The 25706-nt window shown below is 39.0% G+C and overlaps 3 protein-coding genes across 4 annotated transcripts in view; 2 read left to right on the top strand and 1 right to left on the bottom strand.

Moving 5' to 3' along the window:
- Positions 1–5392: 5392 nt before the first annotated feature.
- On the bottom strand, positions 5393–7058 carry LOC116333237 (transcription factor IIIA-like). Its single transcript, XM_031756420.2, has one exon. It carries the CDS (start codon positions 7008–7010, stop codon positions 5793–5795), a length of 1218 nt encoding a protein of 405 aa, XP_031612280.2. The 5' UTR covers positions 7011–7058; the 3' UTR covers positions 5393–5792.
- Positions 6985–13869, top strand: ccdc130 (coiled-coil domain containing 130). The gene is made up of 10 exons (XM_031756421.2): positions 6985–7062; positions 7798–7847; positions 7977–8030; positions 8115–8197; positions 8714–8769; positions 8870–8930; positions 9096–9238; positions 9508–9680; positions 10871–11009; positions 11179–13869. Exons 2-10 carry the CDS (start codon positions 7845–7847, stop codon positions 11670–11672), a joined length of 1206 nt encoding a protein of 401 aa, XP_031612281.1. The 5' UTR covers positions 6985–7062; positions 7798–7844; the 3' UTR covers positions 11673–13869.
- A 913-nt stretch (positions 13870–14782) lies between these two features.
- The window catches only part of LOC116333232 (complement C3-like), a 33474-nt gene continuing 22550 nt past the window's right edge, over positions 14783–25706 (top strand). Inside the window, exons 1-15 of one of the 2 annotated variants that reach the window (XM_031756416.2) lie at positions 14783–14862; positions 14952–14969; positions 15088–15123; positions 16119–16157; positions 16719–16908; positions 17370–17535; positions 17787–17857; positions 18081–18172; positions 18572–18654; positions 18743–18830; positions 19302–19404; positions 22053–22167; positions 22749–22864; positions 22935–23078; positions 24662–24874. In XM_031756416.2, coding sequence (XP_031612276.2) covers positions 14783–14862; positions 14952–14969; positions 15088–15123; positions 16119–16157; positions 16719–16908; positions 17370–17535; positions 17787–17857; positions 18081–18172; positions 18572–18654; positions 18743–18830; positions 19302–19404; positions 22053–22167; positions 22749–22864; positions 22935–23078; positions 24662–24874 — 1554 coding nt within the window. Of the gene's footprint in view, positions 14863–14951; positions 14970–15087; positions 15124–16118; positions 16158–16718; positions 16909–17369; positions 17536–17786; positions 17858–18080; positions 18173–18571; positions 18655–18742; positions 18831–19301; positions 19405–21950; positions 21969–22052; positions 22168–22748; positions 22865–22934; positions 23079–24661; positions 24875–25706 lie in introns of those variants that run through there. The other variant, XM_039614127.1, reaches the window with a different exon arrangement.

Genomic DNA, 25706 nt, shown 5'->3' with positions numbered 1-25706 from the left:
TCATTCAATCGAGAAATTTACTCAGGCTTCAAAGTCTGATCCTTGAAAGAATTATTGAAATTCCTGGCAATAATTTTTGTGGGCCATTATTAGTTCAAGACTTAGGGATGAGTCGTCAGTAATTCATATCAACAGTGGTATAATAGATGAGAACTGGTGCTGTTTAATGCAGTAATAAATACACTTAAAATCTCTTTGGACACACTCATTTTGTCCAAAGGATTGAAGCCAGACCTCTAATATTAAGAAGACTCAGTAAAACTAATGTTCTTTCTGGTGATTGCTGTGTTGTAATTCTTGCTATCAGCACAGCACGATTTGCACGTCTTATCTTTTGTAATTCTTTATCTCTTATTCTTTTATATATTTATGTATTTTGTTATGTGGAATTTAAATTTAAATATGAAAATGTCTGCAAAGTTCAGAAACTGGATTTGGGCATTAAAATGAATTCCTGATCTGGGGAAGAGTGTGTATGACCAACAGTCACTGAATTGACGTGGATAAATGAACAGGCTCGCTCACATCTGACACCAGGAGTCTTATTTGTATGCAGACCCTCTCCCCTCATTATGACCATATTTTTCACACGTGGTAAGGGATGTTCCACTTTTTAGTATAATACTTGCTGCTTCCATCTTCTGATGAAAACCATTGAATGCGATTGAAAACCAAACAATTTCTTTTAAAACCAAAGGTGAAAGGTTAAATCTTTTTCACATGACTAAATTGCTATATGGATTCAGGACTTGGAACAGGACCAGTCAAATAGAGAAAAACACCACAATACCACAGCTAAATGTGTCCAGTCATTCTTGCTTATCTTTTTTGGGCTTATTGTAAATGTATATGTAAGTTTATTGACAGCTGGACCAAGCTTTCAGTTAGCTGTCCTCAGAATATTAAGACCTTTATTACATTTCCCAGCTATTTGCATAGAAAACCAGAAAACGAAAGGGCAAAGGACCCAACACATTCCTTCCACTTCTTAAAGAGACAGGAAGAGACAGGGGAAAGGGGAGGAGGTGCTGGGAGAAATACAGTGGAGCAAGAGCAATCCTTTTGGATTACAGGGTGAAGAGCCCGTCTGGAATTCCACTGTTGTCAAAAGACAGGAATGGAAAGAACGTGGCACCAGTTTCTGTAAATGAACAAAAACAGAAAAGATAGAAATCTGATGCTATTTATCAGACACTCATCAAGCACACTGACTGATATTGTTCTAAAGTTAGAAACACAGTATTCAAAGCAGTATCAAAACCTATGTCAAAATAAAATAAAGTAGGTTGATATCACAGTAAGTGCTTTTTTATAATCTTGTGGATCCAATTGCTGATGTTTACAGATGGTTTCTAATTTAGAAAAATTTCAAAAGAAATGAGTCAACATCTCTAGCTTTTTTTATTGCGCCACAAGAACCAATGACCTGATGTAGAGCAGAGGTGCTTGAAACATCTCTTTCTTATTTGGTTCAATAAAACTGAGCCCTACATTATGCAAACCTTGAATATTTTTTATTTTTTGTTTGCTTGTTTTCATCCCAATTCAAACACCTCTTGCCATTAAGGTTTTTTTTTCTACTTTGTAAGCGGGCTCTATGCAGTCCTGGAAAACTGAGTACACCCATACTGCTTACATAGGAAATAAGATGGTAAGTCATGTGCTGATAATCACATTTACTGGATTAAATGATCTCCAGCAGTGTCAGCAGTTTTTGTCCGTTTGCTGTCCTGGAGCATTCAGGTGTGTTCTAACACAACGCCACAATATTCCCAGGAGCGGACGCCCCAGTAAATTCACCCCAAGATGTGCAATATCCGAAGAAACTGCAAAATAAACCCCAAGAGCTTCATCTCAGTTCATGAAAGTTCATGACAGTACAATTAGAACCAGACTTAACAAGTATGGCTTATTCAGACAAAACCTTCTTTTTAAAGTGAATATGTCAGCATAGCTTTGTTTTGGAGAGTAAAAGACTTCTTTAACAATGTCCTTTGGACAGACGAGGCCAAAATGGAGATGTCTGGAGATAATGCACATTCCCACCTTTGGTGAAAACCAAACACAACAGATCAGCACAAGCACCTCATACAAACTGTCAGCACAGTGGCATGATCAGTTGGGTTTATTTTGCAGACACAGGACCTGGGAACCTTGCACTCATTGAGTCAACCATGAACTCCTCTGTATGCCAAAGTATTGTAGAATCAAATGTAAGGCCATCTCTGTGATAGCTAAAATTTGGTCAAGTTGTCATCGTCCTGCATGCAGCATGACAACAATCCTAAACACAGGAAATCTACAACAGAATGGCTGAAAAAGCTATCAAAATGGGCCAGTCAAGGTCCAGACCTCAACCTGACTGAAATCCTGTGGTAGGACTCTAAGAAAGCATCATAAATTAATGCCTGTAAATCTCAATGAACTGAAGCAACACTGTAAAAAAGAAATTCCTTCACAATGACGCGAGAGACTGATTACAGAAAAAGGATATTTGTGCTAAAGGTGGCCCTGCAAGCTACTAAAGGCTGTGTTTCTGACGACTGCACAGAGTCCCGGGAAAACTTTCTTTTTCACCTGAGTGCATAAAATCTTTCCAATAAGCCATGGCCACCGGTCATGTACTGGTGGCCTCTTCAAATCCAAAAACAATGCTTGCCTGTATTCTTATATTTTCTTTAGACTGGCCTGATTTTGCAGGGGCCACGTTACAGCTTTTTAACTTCTAGGTTTTTAATAAACTGTCTGGTTCCTGGCCTACTTTTACATTTGCAAAGCACTGTAAATCTTTAAAGTGAAAATCACTGCCCTCTATAATACTTTGCCTCTGCATTCCTACATGCTCAGCACCTTGTTTTTTGTGTGTCTTGTGAAGCACATGCATACAATCAAAAATATATTTCCTTTAGAATGTACTGCTTCCTCAGTGTCTGTCCATTCAACAATGAGAAAAATTATCCTACCTGGGTAAGGAGAGGCATTAACCATTTGAATGTGATAGTCCTACCTCCTTCACTAAACAAGTGCAGTGGACCTAAAGTCTTCTTACTGTCATGTATTTTACATTTTCTCCTAATGACATTTGAAATTGTTGTTACCTGTTAATTTTATATGCAAGTCGGATTTTGGAAAAACTAGAACCAGTCAAATTGTGAGAAATTGTCTCAGTATGTGAGAAAATGTTGTATAGTCCAACACGAAGAAAGACACCTCATTGCCCTACAATACACTCCATGCTGTAGTAAGTTAAAGGATGGACTCGGAGATGCTTTTATGGTTCCTTATTAGTTTTTTAGCCTAAACTAATTGTTAGTACCAAAGTGAGTTTAGTCACCAAGGGCTTTTTTTAATTGTAACACTTCTTAAATTCATCAAATTATACTTTTTTGTACTTTTTGTATCAACTGACTGAATGTACTCACATGTTGTGCTTCTAATATATAATTATCCACCATCTAATTACATTTTCAAGGCTAAGTGAAGTGTTTGAGATACAAATAGAAGTTTGTATAGCAGTTACCTTTAAACCAGTGCCATCAGCCTACAATCATGTTCAGACAGAAACTGGGATGACTGTGGCCTTGCAGAAACTGATTTGATGGAGTATAAAGTTTACCATCATATATATAATGGGGAAGGTTTTTTAATACACTTAGTGTGCACTGTATGTGTCAAAACCTACAAAAATGACCCCCCAAACAAACAAACAAACAAACAGAGAAACTAATGTTCATCAAAGAAAAAGAGTGTGATTACATTTCAAAGTAAGAGTGTGTGCATTACACTGTATCTGTGTGTTGACGACTGCAGGGCTATCAGAGGGTTTTGCAGCTTTGTCATCCAAGAAGAATTAGTTCTACATGATGAATTTGGGTTTTATCATTCTAATAGTCATGTAGGAAGCTCTTAAAATAGGAACTGATAACAGGACATGTTACATTCATATTCTATGAATACTAATTGGCTGCAGTCTCTGGTGCATTCCTGGAGGAGCTGGTCAGACAGTCAGTCCATATAGGGCTCGTCTGAGTTGAGCGGGTCAGGAATGAAGGGAGCAGCCTTCCTGTAACTGGAAATATTCAGAGAGGATTTAGCCTTGGAATGTCAAACTTGCACGGAGCTTCTCCTATTCATGCCGTAAATCTGTTGGTCCGAGCGGAGACGCTCTATCGTTTGTCATCAAGGCACAAGAATGCACAGGGCTTCATTCCAGCTAATCTGGGCAGCAGGTGATTTCACACACACATGCACACATGCACACCTCTCCTCTGATTGAGGATGTGCAAAGTTGTTGGCATCAGCTGAAAACTCCTAGACCACGATGACACGGTGGCATTTCACCTGTATGTGATAAGATAGGCAGTTCCATTATCATTGGCATTAATCTGCTCTTAGATTTTGGAACCTGGCTGCAGATATCTGCTCCTGTCCATACACTCATCCAGTTTTCCTAAACGTGTTGAATGGGGTGAGATAAAGTTCATACTGAACACAGGGTGTAGGATACTGCTGTTTTTCAACATTTTCAGGGTGTCTATCAGTAGCCAAAAGTTCAACTGAAGACCCCTTTGAATACCAACATACCAAAGTTGTCCATATTATTATGAGGTTGTCTGAGTCTGACTCTGAAACACCTTAAAAATGCAGAGACCGACTTCAGAGATTTTCTCAATTTATTATTAATCTCGCTTCTTCTATTTCTGCAGACTGACATTCAGGTCAGTCAGCAAGATCTCCATCATCCTCAAGGCCTTTTCTGTGGCACTTTACCATCTTTGCCATTTTTAAGATGGTTTTTAGACTTTGAAGTTAGAGAATGTAATCAGTTTTCACATATAAAAAAAAAGCTGGAACTGTACAGCACCAAAGTTGCATCACGATTTGCCGTGATCTTACAAAGCCTTTTAAACAAATTAGTACTCAAGGCTTTTTATTTTTAGATGTATTTAATATATTTTTAAAACTTCTGCACACACCTGAACATTAGAAACAGTTCTAAAGCAAAACTGAATATAATTAATTTAATGTATTGAATAGAAAGGCGTGTCCAGATGTTTTTAATGGTATGTTTAGCCATGTAGTGTCAGGGTGAAAGTTTAGCTTTCATTCCCAAACTCTTTAAAGACTCTGTTGTGAACAAAAATGCTAAACAGCAAGACATTATTTCCAATTAAATACCACTTTTATCATCACTGCGAACAATTTAGTGTTTTAGATGATGCTGCAGTTCGAAGGATTTGAAGACTGTTTTATTATTAGTCTTAAGACTTGAATTACCAACAGATACATGTCAACACCAAGCTCTGCATTTTAGTTATACTGAACTCTTGGACAGGTTATATTATGACCCACTTATTTAAATGAACAAATAAGAGCACTCAAGAAGAAAAAATACATTCCACAGGTTTTATTGAAATACTGTCATTATGTAGTAACAAAACACCCATCACATTTTTTCAAGTTTTATACAGTAAACAAAATATATTTTCTTAGATACAAACATCAAACATAATTAATTGAATTGCTCTGGGGAAAAACAAAACATTATAATGTTTTTCTACAATGAAACACTCTAGCGGACATAACCCAGAGGACAGAACACCAGGATCAGGTTCCACTTCTTCATTCTGAATTCCCTTTCAGAAAGATTGTAAATTATAATAAACCAACCAATGACCAGTGTTCAACACCAAGACTCCCAACAACCATGTCACAAATAATATATATTATAAATGCTCTTTTAAAGTGCCTGCTGTCCACACAAAACCGGGGGTGCTCCTCTTCATTTGACTCTACACTGATAATGGTGTAGCCAAGGTGTTTGTAAGTCCCTGCCTGTCCACAGCAGGGTTGCACAGCAAGGACGCGTCCTGTAGGAGAGACACCAGCTCAAAAGGGCCAGGCTGGTCTGCTTTCTCTTGTGAAGACTGTCTGTGCGCTGCATGTTCGGTTTGCATTTTGTAGACCACTCTCTTTGTTTCACAGTAACCGCTTAACCTCGAAGCAAGAGATCTTTTGGCTCTTGGCTTCTTCAGCTTCTTCCTCTGTGGGTCGTGGACGACGCTATGACGCTGGAGGCTCTGGTTCATGGCGAACGTCTTCCCACAGCCAGCGTGGGTGCAGACAAAGGGTCGGCGCTCCTCGTGGAAGGAGCTGATGTGGCTCTGCAGGTTGAAGGCAGTGGTGAACGACCTGTCACAGGTATCCCTGGGACATTTGAGGACCACTCTCATTTCAGAGTGGATGCGCTGATGCTGCTGCAGAAACCAGGAGTCCCTGAACACTCGGCTGCACTGCTCACACTTCAGGGTGACTCTGTGCTGCTCCTTCCTGTGCTTCAGGTACTCAGTCCAGGTCTTCCCCGTGAAGACGCAGCTCTCCTCTTTGCAGGGGTACCCTCTGTGCACCTTCTCGTGACGCTTCAGTTTGCTGGGGAAGCTGAATCGCATCTGGCAGCCTTCGTAAGTGCACTGATAAGGGGGCAGCTGAGTGTGCTGCTCACACATGTGAGATTTGAGCTGTTTGTTCTTCTTGAACTCGAGGCCGCAGCCCTCAAACCTGCAGACGTATTTCCTCGGCTCCAGGCAGTGGATGCGGCCGATGTGTCGGGCCCGGTTTGCGTTGGTGGTGAAGGCCTCCGCGCAGCCGTCCACGGTGCACCGGAAAGGCTTCTCTCCGTTGTGGCTGAGCTCGTGCCTCGCTAGGTGGTACTTACTACAGAACGCCTTACTGCAGCCATCGCGCTCGCACGAGTACGGCTTCACCCCCGTGTGCTTACACAAGTGAGCGTCCAGTTTCCACTGTTTGTTGTAGGCAGCCGAGCAGCCGCTAAACGAACAGATATAACGTTTGTATGACTCCGCTTTAGTTTCCATTTCTGCGGCATTGACAGGCGAATTGTTTTTAGCTCGTTCAAAAACACGTTTTTTCTCCCGATACCGGCGCTTCCCAGAGGGCTTTTCGACGTGACGCCACTTCCGATGCCAGGAAATTACGTCTTCATTACCCATCAACCCTCTGATGTTGTTGTAGTGCAGCAGCAGTGCAAACGGCAGTTTCAAGGTTGTTTGAGAGTATACTTTAGATTTTCATCCACAAGTAATCACAGCTGTTGGATCTTTCAGATGTCATTGCAGTGATTTTTTATTTATGGATGTTTTTGTGTTCACGTTCTTCTCATTCTGGCTAGTAGCAGGCGCTAACATTAAGTAGCAAGCTAGCTTTTGCTAAGGCTACGTAGCCTTCGGCCAGCTTGCGATAGGTCATCCTCTCCAGAAATTTGTCAAAATACCTTTTGATATAGTGTTTAATGTACACGACACTAGTGTAACAGAAATACTGTCAGTGTTCACGTGCTCTTTAACACACTACTTTCGACGTTTTGCGCTTCAAAGACTGTTGGCTTCTTTTGTTACACATCCGAATCAGAACTTAATTTTGCCTTTAACTGTTTGTTGAAAGATTACTGGGCTATTTGCTTCAACGTGCTTTCGGATGAAATCCGTTTCGCCAGCTTTAGAAATATTGGTTGGAATTAGACTTTGAGTGAGGTGCGGTGTTTCATGCTATCTGTGGTTTAGAAGATACTCGGGTAGTGAAACTATGATAACATATGCAAAGCTATGTGTTCCTTACGAACTCAGTATGTTTATGTGTGATTCATTTCCTAACTTACAGGATACTTTTTCAAATATTCTTAAAAATAGTTAAGGAGAGCGCTTAAATTGCTATAATGAAAGGTACATTAACCTTACTGTTACAGTGTGGTGTAAATGACTTACCTTCTTTTTTTGTCAGGTGAAAAGGAGTGAGTTCACTACTGGGGCAGCGTTTCAGTTGTCACAATGGTAAGCCTTAATTCAGCTATGTTTCCAGGGATGCACACAATCACAGGAATATCTATGTGGAAATACTAGCTAAAGAATAATAGTTTGTATTCTTTATTAATAAAGTCTTCTGCACTGTTTTCTTGACAGGGTGAAAGAAAAGGAACAAACAAGTATTATCCTCCAGATTTTGATCCAGCCAAGGTATGTTAGATCACACAAACTTTTGTGGGTGTCAGTTGTTTTAATTTTACTATGGCTTACATTTTTATCATTCTTTATCTTTAGCATGGATCCCTCAATGGCTACCATAAGACCCACGCCCTGCGTGAGAGAGCCCGGAAACTGTCCCAGGGCATCCTCATTATCAGGTTAGTGCACACTTGTAGAGTAGTAATGAACTGAGGCTGGAGATGGGAAATTATTACATTTTTAGTCTTGTATGAGTTACCATCCACAAAAATATTTGTACATTCAAATGACAGATGCCACAGTATAGCTGTGCCTTCATGAATGATATTCTACCACCACCATCACCATGTGATTAAAAATCAGAAAAACAATACATGTATGTGTATTATATAGTTATTAGAGTTTTGTGTGTTTTTGATTAGTATTAATTTTTGTTTGGTTTTTTTCTCCAGCTTTAGCTTTTTTCTGTCTAGACTTGTATGGATTTAGTTTCAGTGTTCTAGAATAACTTATTATTATTTTTATGTTAAACAGAAAATAGCCAAATGGTGAATCTATTAAAATAAAGCATTTCCTTTTAATGGCAGAAACATTGAATTTGCATTGAACAGAACCTGGAACCTTTGTACATATGGGTTTTTCTTTGAAACTCACCCAAATGACATGTTTTAATTATCTATTTTGGTTCCATCAAGGTTTGAAATGCCTTACAACATCTGGTGTGATGGCTGCAAAAATCACATTGGCATGGGTAAGTTTGGAATGAATGAATGACAAGATTATATAATTTTCTTTGAGGTACAATCAGTCCTTCTTTTCATTTCCATAACACTGATGTGTTGTTTGCACAGGGGTTCGGTACAATGCGGAGAAGAAGAAAGTGGGGAACTATTACACCACGCCAATTTACAGGTAAACGGGAGGATCAGGTCAACTGTTAAAAGAAAAAACTTTTGCTGTTGTGCGAACTTGAAATCAGAACTATAAACATGTGTGTTTGTGTTCTGCACTTTACAGTATCACAGCAAAATTCATCTTGAAGCTGTCCTCAAGTTAAAATCTTGTTTCCTTAACCAGGTTTCGGATGAAGTGCCATCTCTGTGTGAACTACATTGAGATGCAGACAGACCCAGCCACTTGTGACTATGTCATAGTAAGCGGGGCTCGCAGGAAGGAGGAGCGCTGGGACATGGCTGAGAATGAACAGATTCTCACTACAGGTAAAACAGTTGTTATTATAAAAAAAACAAATTGTTTGGTCAGTGCTCTTACCTGCACCGTGTGTAAATATCATGCACAAAATGGGCACCATGATATAATCATTTTTCTGTGTTGGACAGAATCTTATAGACGGCACATATCAAACAAAAAGACATCTCCACAAATGGTTGTTTGAATATTTGATGTAATCTGATGTCATTTTTACAAAAAAAGGGCTTGTTTGTTGCTGCTCGCTACAACGTAACTTTCCTTGCTCCTCTTTGGACAGAGCGGACAGAGAAGGAGAAGCTGGAGACGGATGCCATGTACAAACTGGACCACGGTGGGAAAGACAAGGAGAAGCTTAAAAAGGCTCTGCCATCTCTGTCAGAGATCCAGGACTATCAGGCCGGGAAGAAGGATGACTTCCAGCTCAACAGCACCCTCCGTAGGAAATTCAGAGTAAGATATTGACTCTTGGCCATTGCAGTAATACTCTTTTCTCATTTGCTCACACAAGTAACATTTTCTAAATGGTTCACTCACAGGCCTAAAATTAAGGTCGGCGGCTGGAATGACACCCTTTGCAGAAAACATTACGACGTTACAAAATAAAGTATACCATAGTAAATTATTATTATATTTTCACTCAGTCATTACACATTTCAAAAGAAAAATTAGAAAATACAACACATACCAGTAAAATTTTAATGTCTGCTAGTGTTAATTTATCTCCCCCTTGTTTATAATGCACAGAATATGGCATGTTTCAAATGAAAAGCTAAATCTTCTTGCCCTCTACAGCTTCACTTTTCATATTTTCTTTTTTGTGTTTTCAAAAAAATCAAGCGTTTTCTTCATTTATTTTAGTCACGTGTCTGTGAACTGATATTCAAATTAAAGACCTAAACTACTGCTAGTGAAAATAAAATATGCATGTAACTGCATATTCTTCAACACTCTCTGTAATAGCCTTTTACTCATCCTTTTACATACCTTTGTGATATCACGGGCCTCGACATCTGTCAGCGACCCCACCAGGCAGCCTCTGGACATCAGGACCAAAATGTTCTGGTTGTTGAGTAGTTGCTGGGGATTTCTGGCTGTCACTGTAAAGTCGTCCAGAAAGTGGGTGCTGTACAAAATTTAGTGCTCATAGTTTGTAGGATGGCGGCTAGTCTACAAACCCACTGCCCCTCAGAACTTGGAAGTACGAGACAAATTGGAAATTGACAGTTTTCATTGTTAAAACAAAATTTGTGCCCTACTGCTGAAAACAGCATGTTTCAAAGGACACAACGTTTACTGTGAAGGTAAACAACCTTCATTTCCAGTTTGCGTGACACTTTTGAGTGTTTTACTACTGCTAGTTGGAAAATGATTATACATAAGTCTGCGCCTTTCCTACAAACTACGGCTGACTGTGGAAATCTGCTAGTGACTCAAGTAATCACAGACAGGTTTTCAGTGCAACACCTTACACTTGTTTGAAGTGTGCGGACCAACAGGAGTCAACCTACAGTACTCTCAACTGCTCAGGGAATACTCATTCCTGTATTTGATGGTTGCCAGGCAGCTCTGGTTTTTAATGACAAAATTAAAAGTTTCATACAATGTCTTTCTTTGTCGTCCTCCTTTTCTTGGCTGTATAGGAAGAGAAGAAAGTTCTGGCTGATCAGGAGGAGAAGGATAATGCGGTGAGGATGAGAACCAACTTATCCATCCCACTGTTACCAGAGAAGGAGGAGGATAAGAAACTGGCAGCACTACTTACCTACCAGACACCGGACTGTAAGCAACATATTTTGTCACAAGTACATAAATTTAAAAAGCGTATAGTGAGTTATTTACTGTCTCACTCTGAAAATGTACCCATATGTAAATAGTGAAAAGTCTGAAATCCTTTAATAGAGCTCATTTAACAATTTCTGCATTATTTCTCTCCTCTCATTTCAATCAGCATATGAGGACAAACAGCAGAGCAAAAGGAAGGAGATCGCCTCTCGTTCATGGTTTAACTCCGCGTCGACACCACCAGGTGGTGCTGCAGGCAGCCTGCTCCATAAGCTTGGTCTCCAGGGGAAAGAAGTAGCTGTGGCCAAAGCCCTGGGTTCCTCACACAGTCCTTTAATCCGCAAACGGACATCACAGTCTGAAATCAAGACTGAACAGCGTGCCACCATCACCCCCAGAAAGTCACACCATGATGTCAGCACAAGCGATGGGGACATTTCATTGGCCACACCCACAGTGGAAACCTCGTGTATAGTATCGGAACAAGTGGTTCAGAATGAGACAAAGGGTGATGGTTTCAAGGAAGTACATATCAGACCTACAGAGGAAGCAGACACAAAACTGACAAATGGAAAGGTGGAGGACCGAAGTAAATGCTCAGGAGGAGTCACATCTCTGGTGGCAGACTACAGTGACTCGGATTCAGAGTCTGGACAGTGAGACTGAATGATAAATGGGACACTTTGTGTTTTCAGTGAAGAGTCAGAAGAAAAATGGAGACATAAACAAACTGTAGATATTTGTCACAGCTGCACACGTCTCACATAGGCTTCTTTTATCTGCTGAAGTAATAGTGCTGCATTCATCTTTAGGATCTGTGTGGCCTGCAGATTACAGTGTCATGATTGTGTCATGTGTGAATGTGTTGGAAAAAATGTTTAGAACTTGACCCAGCATATGGTATTTGGTTATCTAACTCGCATGCCTCAGATGCCCAAACGTGTCCCAGTCATAAAACAGCCAAGAAGCTTGTAAAATTAAATGTAAATTGCTTCATCTAGTATTGCTGCATTTTTGTTTAAATTTTAGTTCACTATGTTGGCTCAAAGTGTTGAAACTATCCATCCACAGTAGAATAACTTGTATCAGATGCAAAGTTCATTTTTACCACAGGCCTGAGGGGGTGTACTGCAAAGGAAGTTCAGTTTTCAGTTCAGTTTTCTGATGCAGGCTTTGTGTGCACTCACACAAAAAGGGGCACAAAATGATCTCTATGAGCGCTGCCTACTCCAGTCGTCGATGTTATCAGATGATGATAAAACAGGGATTACAAATGAATAAAGAATATAAGAAACAGAAGACTGTTGCAATAAAACAGGAAATAAATACTGCAGAAAATCATTGCTCTTAGAATTTCAGCTGCAAAGTGGAAAATAAATATTTTTAGATCATTATTTTATCGCTAATTCTCAGTATTGGTGTTTGTTTTTAAAGTGACAGCTGCATATTGGCGTTCTGAAACTTTAAACCAGATACATTTAAACATTAAAGGTTAATGTCCCCGCTGTGGTGAAATCCCTTTAGTTTTTTGCCAGATCGAAAAGAAATAAATTTTATTGATTTATCCTTGGTGATAAAAACCCAGATCAGTTTGCTGCTCTAGTAGCTGCAATTCCAGCAGTGTAAAAAAAAAAAACCTTAGCAGCAGATTAACACTAAGGTGTCACAGCCTGGCCCAAACTATATGTCACTGAAGCGTGAGACCATACGTAGACTTAGGTTGTTAAATAACTTCATGAAGTAAAGAAACTTAAAAAAAAAAAACCTTGAGTAATTGTCAGCATATGTCATGTCTGAAAGCGTTGGTGTATGAGTGAGTATGTGCCAACACCAAAAACAAAATGCTTTGTCAGCCAAGCAGCACCCATTAAGAAAAGAAAGGAGGCCCCAAGAGGCCCTGGCAGGGCTTCTTTATAGGGGATCTTAGCCTGACCTGCTCAGGTGTGCATTTCCATAAAACAGGCTTCTACCCTGAAACAAAACTGGAAAACTATTGACATTGTAAATAAACCTAACAAATGTAACATATGATATGATTTTTATGATTTTTTTTTTCATAATCAACCTCACTGCCAAAAACATTGATATATGCTCAAACCGCTTCCATCTCCAGACTCCGCTGTCTTGGAGCCTAGCAGAGGAAGGAATACTGAAGAGGAACTAGTACAAAGCATATTAATGATACAGCTGTGACAAATGACTGAGGGACACGGGACAAAGCATCTGCCATGACATTATCTTTGACATGCTGAATGTCTAAATTGTAAGACTGAAAGAAAGCCCACCAGATGAGCCTGTGATTTGGGTTCTTCACTGAGTTTAAATCTGATAGTTGATATGTGACATCTACATGCAGCTTAAATGTGTGATCCAAATGGGGCCAACATCTGAAACTGGGTCAGCTCCACCCACCAGTTGCCTGAAAAAAATAGACACAGATAACAAGAAAACAAGGCCATGTTGTGTCGGTCAAAAAGGATAGAAAACTACTCATTTTCTTCATCACCACATGACTGCTACGTACACATTCAATTGACAATAAAATGCACAGATTGTGCTGCTGTAACTTCTAGCTGAGCTTCATTCGTCATGTTAGTAAGTTACAGCTTAATGATTTACACATGTACAAAGGAATTCTACAGCATAAAATCAATATTGCACCTAAAACATACTGTAAAAAGGCCCAATCAGTGAAAATGTGGCTGTGTCTAGCTGGTTTGAAATCAAAACTCTGAAGATAACCTGCTCCCAACCAGGTTATTTGTTCAACATACGTTACCATGGTGATTTAGACAAGTAAATAGAGCCACTTTTGTGACACACTACAGTCTGACTTTAGGTTCACCATAACTCCATTAATCTGGCTGAAAGTATACTCACTGGATTACTGGATTTGGACATAACTATAAACAAAAAATAAACTTCATTACTTTGATTATTACACAAATAATTGCTCATTATTTGTTACCAGACTAGCACCAAAACACAATACAGTAGTATAGTCATTTGTATTGTCTTTGTTCCATGATTTCACTCCCTATCAACAGGGTATGAACTACTACAGGAACTATTTCTAGCCGGGCAATTTACACAACATGCTTTCTTCCTTATCTCCACAAAGCTTAAAAACATAGTTACAAGTCTCATTGCACTCAGCAGAAAACATCTGTTGTGGTACACTATAGGTATGTCAATAAATGTAATCCACTTTCCAAATGGAAGCACCTCAAATTCATAACTTAGGCTTTATAAAGCTTCTGAAATGCAGTGCATTGTGGGGTTGTGAAATGGCTTTAGACAATCATTATCTCACAGCAAACGTAGCTGCAGCACTGTCCTGTTAACAGGCACTGTTGTCAGTAAATTGCACTTACGTCAATTCAACGTTATTTTAGGTTGCTTGTGTTAAACAAGGCTGAAAAAAGTATTTTTCTTTAAAAACAAAAACAGGTTTGTTATAGATGTGGTTTAAAATGACTTAAAAACTGAAATAAGTTAACTATTTGTACATTTTAAAATTATAGAAGTAATCAAATTAAATAAAATTAGTAAACTTAAAACAAAATGACCCTTTGCCCTGATTAAGACCTCCCCATGATTCTTTGCCAACCAAGTCAATAGTTTGTTTTATTGATCAGCAGCGACATCCCTCCCCTTCCCGTTAACGCTACAGTATTTGATGAGGAAATATGACAAAGTTTTTGGGTCTCTCGTATTAGGTGACTGTCTGACTGGTAGCCATAGTCCACAGAAACTCCAAGACAGGTGGTATGGTTCGATTGAAGCTACACAACATTTTATTTCTTGTACTTTTCTGCAGCTCAAATGGACAGTTTGACAATTCTAGGAGGTAAGAGGCTTTACTGACTCAGTACCTGCTGTGGGTTGGACATTACATCTTTGAGGTTTTGTTTAATAATCGTGCTGTGCTCTTTACAGGCGTCCATGGATGGACAGGTATGTGTGTGTGTGCACAAACATGTTTACATAGGAGGTCTGTGCGCAAGAATCATACAGTACAGACAAGGTTAAGCCTCTGGTAGCTTCAGTTATTGTTTTTGAATCTCATCCCCAGATTTGTACCAATTAGGCGATACTGGGATCTTCATGAGTAAGTAACTTTTCTTTAACATTTATTTTAAAATATCAAATACAGATTTAATACCCTTCATCTTTGGATATGCACTCTCATTTCCTTATCAAAAGTATTCTCATCATGGTTTTGTGTGGCCTTTTCTGCTGTAATGATGAAGAATTTCTTATGTCGCTTTTGAAAATATCATTAAGGCATGTTCCTTTTTAATGTTTTTTTTACATTTGTTATAGCAACTTCCATGTCATCATCCCCTCTCCATTTTCATTTTAACCCTGTGAAGCCAATCTGAAATAATTGACAAAAATTTGCATTGTTTGAAAAGAGTTTATTGAACCTGGTGACATTTTTTTAAAGAAATGAAATACTGTATATCAGTTTAAATTTGTATCATATTTGCTGCATGTGGCATATGTTTTGTGCAGTTTATTTACAACATGGTCTCTGCAGATGACAACACGTGCAGACAGACACACACACACATCCCATACACAATTGTAACTGATGTGCAGTATTACCAAGTACAATTTTTCCCACTATAACCAATCATTTTATTCTATTTTGTACAGCACTTTATTCTATTGTATAAATTATTTTATTTTTGTTGTATAGTGTGTTATTCTATTTTTTCTTATCCTATTTCATTGTGTTTTCTTACCTTTTATTGATCTTAAAACTTGTACTTTCTGCCGTGACCAAAAAATTTCCCACCTGTGGGACTAATAAACGTTTATCTTATGTTATCTTATCTTATTTCATAAAAATAAATTTTGTAAAATTCATTTAGGTTTTTTTATTTGAGAAAAAAATGCTGCTGCTGATGCAGACGTCTCAAAATCTCACAAAATCTCATGCAACAAATATGATACTTGGTATTACCACACTGAAGATCAATAGAAAAATGCAGTGTCATAAGCTGTATGTTGTTATATGTGCAAAATATGTTTTATCCCAGTCTCATTTAGCAGCACTATGTGATGACTGAAATTAATGTGTTTCCTCTTCATTTGTAGGAGAGAAAAACCACCGAAAACGATTAATCCTTCACCAAGGTACAGACGTTCACCAAATGCCTTCTCTTAATATATCATATATCAGTCAAACCAAATTGCATATTGTGTTTACCAAAGTGTATTCTATTTTTGTTTATTTTTTTTAATTGTATTACACTGTTAGTTATTCATATTTTATGCTGTGACTTGTTGGTTCAAAATGAAATTGTTTTTTAGAGTTATTCTAGAGCAGTGGCTCTTAACCTTGTTGGAGGTACCGAACCCCACCAGTTTCATATGCACATTCACTGAACCCCTCTTTAGTGAAACATAAAATATGATTTTTTTCAAATTCAAGACATAGATATGTTTTTTACTGGTGCACAAAATGAGCCGTGCATGTCACGGCGGAGGCTCTGCCGAACCCCTGAGACTGGCTCACTGAACCCCTAGGGTTCGATCGAACCCAGGTTAAGAACCACTGTTCTAGAGTCATTTACCAGAGTAACATAGAAATGCTGAAATTGTATAGCAGTGGTACTGCAGTAGCCACAATAAAGACAGCTGAACCACTGGTGACAGTAGTATTAGTGAAATCCGTGTTTTGTTGCTCTCCTCCAGGTTTGTTCTGCTGGCTCCAGATCTGCTGAGGACAGACAGCGATGAGAACATCTACTTACAGGCTGATAGTGTGTCTGACCCCATCACTGTCTACATCGTGATCCAGGACTTCAGCGAGGCTGTCACATTTTTACAGGACTCGGTCACACTAAACCAGGCAAATGGATTCAGCACCCTCAAGCCTATACAGGTGACTCAGCAAGCTCATATTTAAGGTTACCGATTCAACTCAAACAGAGGATATGTGCACAAGTGCCATTTGTCTGAAGCTACTAACCTACATCTGAAAAATGTGCAAACTATTTATGATATGATGTTCAATTTAAAAGCCACAAACAAATATAAAAGGAGCAGTGCAAAATCTTAGAGAGTGTTTGTAACATGACTCATCCTCATTGTTTGCATGCAACTGCCTTCGCTCAGTTTTATTTATTGTTAGCAAAGGACCAGTGAGCTGATGTGATGGTAAGACGTTGCCCCTCCTAAAAGTCCCAAGAATTTCTGTCCCCCCGGGAGTCAGACTTTAGTGGGATGAGATTTATTTGTACAGCTTGTCTTGGATATGAATGTTTGTGAAATGATAAAATTCATTGACAAAGAGCAGCTTTTGAGATTAACTGTTTTCTATATCACAATCACATCTCAATGCAGCTTTCCTCTGATTTATTGAATCGCGAAGAAAAGAAGAAGAAATTTGTGACTCTGAAAGTGACCTTTGGAGGTTTCCACGTTGAGAAGAGGTTACTGATGGTAACCTTTCACTCTGGGTACATCTTTATCCAGACAGACAAACCCATCTACAACCCAGGAGATACCGGTGAGAACACAAGATACTGATTAAAACTTCAAAGAAAACTTCAAAATAAAGATGCGAATAATGAAAACAACTATAACATGACTAGAAGAGATAGTTTTCAAGTTGAATCTTAAATAGCATAGTTGTTAAGGACTATTTTGAGATGATAGTGATAGCAGTTGCTGAAATGTTTCCAGTAGCAAAGATCATAAATAATAATTTTGTTTGACTGATTTAAAAGAAATGTCTCTTTCTTTTCCTCTCGTCTCCAGTTCGACTTCGAGCCTTTGTGTCTTCTCCAAACTTTAGGGCCATTAACAACTCCATCGCAATAGATATTGAGGTGAACAAACCATTGATTGCGAATATAAAATCTTGTTATAAATGCTGAAATATAAAATGCCAAAAGATCTAAAACCATCCATGTGACACTACAAGAGGGATTGTCCTGTAGCTACATAACTTGGTAGCTTTTGTAGAAACTGGATTCTGGCAGTATTTTGGTGATATCTCTTTCATGTACTGAATGTATCAGCTCAAATGCTGACATAGTTTCTGTGTTATAGAATCCAGATGGTGTGGTGGTTAAACAGGTCTCCAGGACCAGGGCTGTTCATGGCATCTATTCGGAAACATTTCCACTCTCTGAATATGTCAAGTAAGTATCAACCCATTTGGTAGATCTTTTAGAGATCTATTACAAGCTGTGTGATAGTTTAACACAGATATTTGATAGATTCTTGGCTTCTAAGTTGTCTTATCAAATTCTTAGGAAGTCATCATTCCAGTATGATTTTATCTCATGCACATGTTTACGTTAGGCCACCACCTGCCCCAGTTTAGATTTTAGAGTATCTCACAAAGGCTGACTGGGTGGCACACAGAGTACCTGTTTGCTGCTTAATGTGTGCAGCGAGTCAGCAAGACTAACAACATGGCATGACAGAATGTTAGAATCTCAGGAAAGAGAAGAACAAAAACAAAGACATTTTATTTGACCTTTACATTGTTGGAATGAATTGTGCGTTCGGTGCTGAGCGACATTTATGTCTTCCAGTGAAGGAACGTGGATTATTACAGCAAAGTTTGACCACTGGGAGGAGAACACTTTCACCTCTCAGTTTCAGGTGAAGAAATATGGTAGGTGGAGTTATTATGCTAATCAAATTAGCAATATCTTTCCCTGTGTTTCCTGAATGTCACATTCACTGTAATGTTTCTGTTTTAGTGCTTCCTGCCTTCAATGTTACCTTAACACCCAAGAAGACCTTCCTTAGCTTGGATGACAGTGAACTGGTAGTAGAAATCTCAGCCAGGTTTGTTTATTACACTTAAATACACCAACAAACTCTCTTACTTGTGACTTTTTTCAACATCCTTTGGCCATATTCAGTCTCTAACTAAATCCTAGCCTGTCAGTGCTATTGAAATGTTATTTCCATTACAATTAATTTTAGTTTAACCATATGTTCTTAACCATAAGAACATTCATGGTCATCATTTTCTTGACTTTGTATTTTCTCTGCTGCGCTAAAGAAATTGCACACACATAATTATACAAAAAACATTAAAAAGTAAGGGGCTTCAAATTACATATTTAAGGCTCTTCCGCAATGAGCTAATTTTTCCTACCCAGACGTTACGTCCATGTTTTTTACTGTCTGTCCAAGAGGTCATTAGAGGAACTGCATATTCTGTGTTGGCTTCATTTGGCTTGGGAATTGTTAGAGAGGTATTATAAACACACCACTGACTGATGGATAGCTGTTTTGGGGACTGTGTTTCAGGTACCTGTATGGAGAGCCAGTCCAGGGGACAGCTTATGTTGTGTTTGGAGTCAAGATCAATAAAGAAATGATAAGATTACCTTCAGTGAAGCAGGTGTCAAATGTAAGTTTACCCTAAATGTTTACTATGGCTGTAGATTTTGGCCTCTGTATTTTGGATCTATGTCAAAATTTATTTGCTTATTTGCTTCCTTTTACTGTTCTATTATTTTCGTTTAGCTCTGGTGCTAAACAACCATACTGCGACAGTAAAAAAAACTGCAGCCTTTTTTCCCTTTGTATAAAGGGAGATACTGTTAGCAGCTACTGCTGTTAATAACACTTAGGCCTTAGTCACACAGGCCTGCAGCATTATATCTGGCAACCACGTGTTCCAAGGATAAAATATGTATTCTTTAATCAGGTGCGAGTGGTTGGTGGCAGTCACTGTGAAATCAGTTGTTTCACTAGGTGGAGACCAGCTAGTGACCCCCATGGTAGCCACTGGCTGGTATTTCATGACTGACTGGCAAGTAGTATGCACTGAAAAGTCTCTGCGTGAGTCCTTTGGTTGCTGGCAGGTCACGTGGAAGACACGGGCTCACCTACAAAAACTTGAAAGCTACTCACCTAGCAGTAGTGAAACTCTGAACAGAGTAATGCTAACTGGAAGATAAAACTTCTACTCTGAAGATAACAGGAAGTTGGTGAGAGCCATGGGACTCAAACATGCGGTCTGAGTGCAGCTGGAGAACAAAAATAATAATTTATAAGAATTTTCAAAAGTTAAAAAAGGTTTAAGAAATTATTAGTTTTGTGCTTAGTTTTTTTTTAGCATGATATGTTATTAAACTTGGAAAAAGTAAAGCAACCCCCCCAAAACAAACAAGCAAACAAACAAACAAACAAACAAACAAAACCCCCAAAGGCATTGATGCCCCAAAGTCTTCATAAAGCATAGTGGCTTTAAAGAGGTGCTTGAGTCAACAGTTTATATATATTAAATAACCAGAGGAGCCTGTTCAGTGACAGGTTGCTTCTCCCAAAGACAAGAACCAACAGACTCAAAAACTCCTTTGTCCCACACGCCATCAAACTGTTTAACTCCTCTCTGGAGGGGAGAGGGAGGGGAAACTGGGGGACAAAGGAGGGCGGGAACAACTAAGGGGACCCCTGCTGTAGTGCCTTTTCACTGTGCAATAGTTTTTGTTAATATCCAATGGTGCAATAGACTCACAATACTTGAAATGTGTAATTCCCTTGTATTCTTATTCCTATTTATTCTGTTTATCTCTTTTGTATACTCTGTGTTTATATATGTCTCTGTATTTATATGTGTGTATATATGGTATATTTCTGCTCACATTCTGTAACTTCTGTCGGTGCTGTGCTATTGGAAACTGAATTTCCCGGAGGAACCCACCCGAGGGATTAATAAAGTTTTATCTAATCTAATCTTTATAGCAGGGGTCTCAAACTCCAGCCAGTGTCCTGAAACGCTTCCATGTGTCCCTGTTGCAACACACCTGAATAAAATTAGTAGGTCAATAGCAAGTAGGGCTGCTCGATTATGGCAAAAATGATAATCACGATTATTTTCACTGAAATTGAGATCTCGATTATTTGACGATATTTATTTAACAATAACAATGTATTGAATAATGGCTTTAAAGATGTCAAAAATAATATAAAATAGTGTGCAAATACTGATAACAGTGCAAATGTTTGCAATATAAAAAATAAATGAAAAATGTAAACATCTATGTTTAGTGAACTTCAAAATCCTGCATAATACTGGTTGTTCACTGTGTTAATTGAGCAGTGGTCTTTGGCGAGGAAAACGTTACCGCGTTTGTTATCTCCTTGTGTCTCTGGGAGCTGGTGGGATATTTATTCGCGTTGTACAGGGTAGCATGAATGGAGGTCTGTGAGGATGAAGCAGGTGTTGTCAAGAGTTTTTCTCTATGTTCCTTCATTGTTTGATCGTATGTCACTTTGTGAGCGGTCTTCAAATGATTGAATAAATTTGTAGTGTTGCTCTGTGGTGCAGCTACAAAGTTTACACACTATATCTACTTGATTCACGTCTGACTCCGCAAACCCATAATGTTTCCACACCACTTAAGTCGTTTTACCTCTCTTTTCAACCAACGGCATTCTTTCTTCAGCAGCCATTATCCTCTCCTCACCAAATAACTTCTGCTTAGCTTTCCGAGCTTCCCTCGGGTCCTCTTAATTGTTGTGACGCGTGTTCGAAACGCAGAGAGGTGCGCTCGATTTGCCACACGGAGCAGCGCGAGAGGAGGAGCTAATAATCGGCTCAGTCATTTTTAATGATCGTTGAAAGCCCAGATCGTAATCACGATTAAAATTCGATTAATTGAGCAGCCCTAATAGCAAGACTATAGAACGATTGCATGCTGAAGTGGCAACCCCTAATCCTACTCAAGTAAATTTAAGTAAATGTAAGTGTTTGGGAAAATGTACTTCTAAAAGTACTTTTATTGCACCATGTCCATTCACTCAGGAGCTGCTGTAACAAGAATCAAATGGCTGAATTACCACCTCAGCATGCAGTCAAATTCTATACTCTTGCTAATTGTATTCAGGTGTGTTGGAACAGGGACGCATGGAAAAGTTTCAGGACACCGGCCCTCGAGGACTGGAGCTTGAGACCCCTGGTTTATAGTAATAACAATTTTAAATACTGGGTGGGCAAAATGGCCTTTCTAGCTGCTAAATGTGTTGTCCTGACTGTTTCTCTTTCTGCAGCTTGATGGTGGAACTGTTACACTGAGCATGGAGGAGATCAAAAGTGCTTACCCCAACATTCAATCTTTGATCGGGAACTCTGTGTATGTCAAGGCCTCTGTGCTCACCAGCACAGGTGAGCATGAAGTGTGAGCCAGAATTTCAGACAAACTAAAGAAAGTCAACATTTTGAAATAAATAAAACAATAACTAAATAAATTAATTAAAAAATAAACATGTTTAAAATGCTGCAAATCTAAAATAAGCATAAAATGTGCTGTAAATGAGCAGATAAATTTCGTGTGCTTTCTTATGCAACTAACTCAGAATTTTGGACATACTGTTAAGTTGGCTTTGTAACTGCTTCATGTACTCACATCGTTGATGATCAGCTTGTCAATTTTGCCTTGCTCCTTTTCTGATAACTCTCCAGTGTGTTGTAATTAACCACTGCTTGCCAGGATCAATAGTGTCTACTGTGAAACTCCAAACTGACGCAACTTAAGCTCTGAATTGTATCAACATGCCCTTTAGCATTCTGGATAAACCAAAGCAATCAAAACCTTTGACTCTCTTTAGTATCACATTATTTGGAACTATAGGTCACACCCTGGACATGTCACTAGTCTGATGCAGGGCTAGATTCTTTGTTCATAACATTAATTACCTCAGTGGTTATTAATACAATTTTTTTTGATTGTTTGATGATCATTACAGGAAGTGATCTGGTTGAGGCCGAGAAGTCTGGCATTAAAATTGTGGAATCTCCCTACGTCTTATTGTTCCAAAACATACCAAAGTACTTCAAGCCAGGCCTGCCATTTGACTTCACAGTAAGGGTCATTCTCTGCATTTTCATTCTATTTGAATGAATTATTGAAGTTGAAGAGAATTTTTTTCCAGATTCAGGTGAGCCACCACGATGGTTCTTTGGCCCGTAACGTCCTGGTTAAGCTGAACTTGCTGGACACTCCATTAGTCGTGTCCTCCGGAACCACCAGAGCTACCATCAACATGCCCAAGAATAATCAACCACAAACCATCATTGTTAGTATGACTGTTCTACCTAACTGATTCTACCTGTGTATGTGATCTAATTTTTTATTTAAAAGGAACCCCGGCTATTAAGACATGTTTGCGCTAAAATATGCACTGTGCTTTCAATAACATATATGTGATATTAAAATATGCCAAAAGTTTGCCTTTTAAGCACATTTTATATAAAACCGATTTACCAGTAGGCCGCCATTGTTATTTACTTCTCAATGCACTCTGGGTAGTGACATCACACGGTTGCATCGACTTCACAGTTAGCAGCGCACTGGAAATGGCTTCTGTTCCAGTTTGAACCAGAGCAGTCCGAGAGAGAGGATGAAAATAGTCAACCAGTACTTAGTTTAGATGAAGATGAAAACAATCCGTCACACGAGGACGCGAGAGTGAGGGAAACTACTGGTGTCTATGCGGCTACTGCTTGCCAATGGCAACGCCGTCGTGCCAAATTATGTATCCCCGACAGAATTTGTTTCCCCTGTGTTGGGACCTTGGCACAAGATCAGATGGGATTATTTAAATAAACCAATGACATTTTGAGTGATCATTATTTGTATCCTTCTGTAACTGTACAGAACTATACTGAGCTAAAACCTCCAAAGTTTCAGGAGCAATAAGTCTTTGGACAGGGGGAACAAATTGTGGCAGGATCAGCGTGATATTATTTGTATCCCACTGTAACTTTACTGTATAAAGAGCTAACATCTCCAAAATTTCTGGAGTAGTTAGTCATTATAAGAAGTGTTTATGAACTAAAAATCACGAACGTGGGATACTGTTCGTCCATGATTTCGAAAGGCCAGTGTATGCTCCCGATGCAGGGGAAACAAATTCTGTCGGGGATACCTAGTTTGGCACGACGGTCGGCTTCAAAGTTTTGGCGCACTGTGTTGCATGGAGAATCTGTAAAAATAACGATATCGTAATTTCACTGTATAATAAAAATTTGAATTCTTTTAATGTTTTTATCATGCGGTTATGCGATACCATGGATAGCCGCTGCCATAAAATTTACAACAAATGCTCTCAGACACCTGTCGCCATTGGCAAGCAGTAGCCGCATAGACACCAGTAGTTTTCCCTCACTTTCGCATCCTCGTGTGACGGATTGTTTTCATCTTCATCCTAAACTAAGCACTGGTTGACTATTTTCGTCCTCTCTCTCGGACTGCTCTGGTTCAAACTGGAAAAGTTGAACAGAAGCCATTTCCAGTGCGCTGCTAACTGTGAAGTCGATGCGGTGCAACCGTGTGACGTCACTACCCAGAGTGCATTGAGAAGTAAATGACAATGGCGGCCTACTGGTAAATCGGTTAAAAGGAAAACATTTGGCGTATTTTAATACCACATATATGTTATTGAAAGCACAGTGCATATTTTAGTGCAAACATGTCTTAATAGCTGGGGTTCCTTTTAAGGTCAGGAAGTCTAATTAGTTAGTTACATTTCTAGCTATTGGTATTGGTCTTAGTTTAATACTTTTTTCTTTTCTGCTTGTGGTTTTTTAATAAGAAGAGATAGAAAAGAAACACTGGCACAAGCCTACATTTTTTTTCTGTTTGGTTCCCGTTTTGCAGGCTGAAACAGCACAGGATGGCTTGAGACCAGAGCAGCAGGCAAAGCAACAGGTCACTGTTCAGCCCTACACCACCCATGACCATGAAAAGAACTACCTGCATGTCTCCACAGGAACTACCACAGTGTCTTTAGGAGAAAGACTGTCTGTGAAGGTCACAGCCAGTCCTGCAGATGACTCGTTCAGAGGATTCATCAAAGTTATCACCTACCTGGTGAGCTGACATGTTGTAATACACGTGAACATAAAAAAGAATATGGGACAATCAGCTGTCCACAAAAATAAAAAATAAAACACACATTCAAAGATAAAACAATACTAATACTTAATACTAATATCTATCTATCAATCTAAAAAATAAATTACCACGGCCGGTTGGTTAACCATCACCATTTTGTCCGTCTGTATCTGGAAGTCCTGCAACCACAGTGAAGGGTTTTCAAGCATGAATGGCGTGTTTAAGGTCATCCCAAAGCTTCTCAATCTTACTTTGACTAAGCCATTCCAAAACCTCTTTTTTGAGTCATTGGGGGTGGACTTGATCTTTTTCATATTATAGTCCTTTTGCATAACCCAAGTGCTCGTGAGCTTCAGGATATAAACTGATGATCAGACATTTTCCTTCAGGAAAGTCTTGTATAATTCATGGTTCCATCAAGTCATCCAGGTCCTGAAGCAGCAAAGCAGGCCCAGACCATCACACTACCACCACCATGACTGTTTGACGCTGTGCTAGCTTTATACCAGATGCAATAGTACTCACATTTTGTCTTGTCAGTCCAAATGTGAGATGAACCTTTGTGTTCTTTTTGGTCAGCAGTAGTTTTCTCATTAGAACTTTCCCATGGATGCCATTATCACTCAGTGTGTTTCTTATTGATGAATCAACACTGAATGTAACTGAAGTAAGTGAGACCCGCAGTTCTTTATATGGTGTTCTAGCTTTGTTTGTAACCTCACAGATGAGCCGTTGATGCTGAGTTGTTGAGGCCAACCACTCCTGGGAAGGTTCTTTACTGTTTCAAGTTTTATCCATTTACGGATAA

The sequence above is a fragment of the Oreochromis aureus genome, linkage group 6 (genome assembly GCF_013358895.1).
Source record: "Oreochromis aureus strain Israel breed Guangdong linkage group 6, ZZ_aureus, whole genome shotgun sequence".
NCBI lineage: Eukaryota > Metazoa > Chordata > Actinopteri > Cichliformes > Cichlidae > Oreochromis > Oreochromis aureus.
The sequence above is the reverse complement of the archived record's forward strand: the minus strand, read 5'-3'. Positions and strand labels throughout refer to the sequence as shown.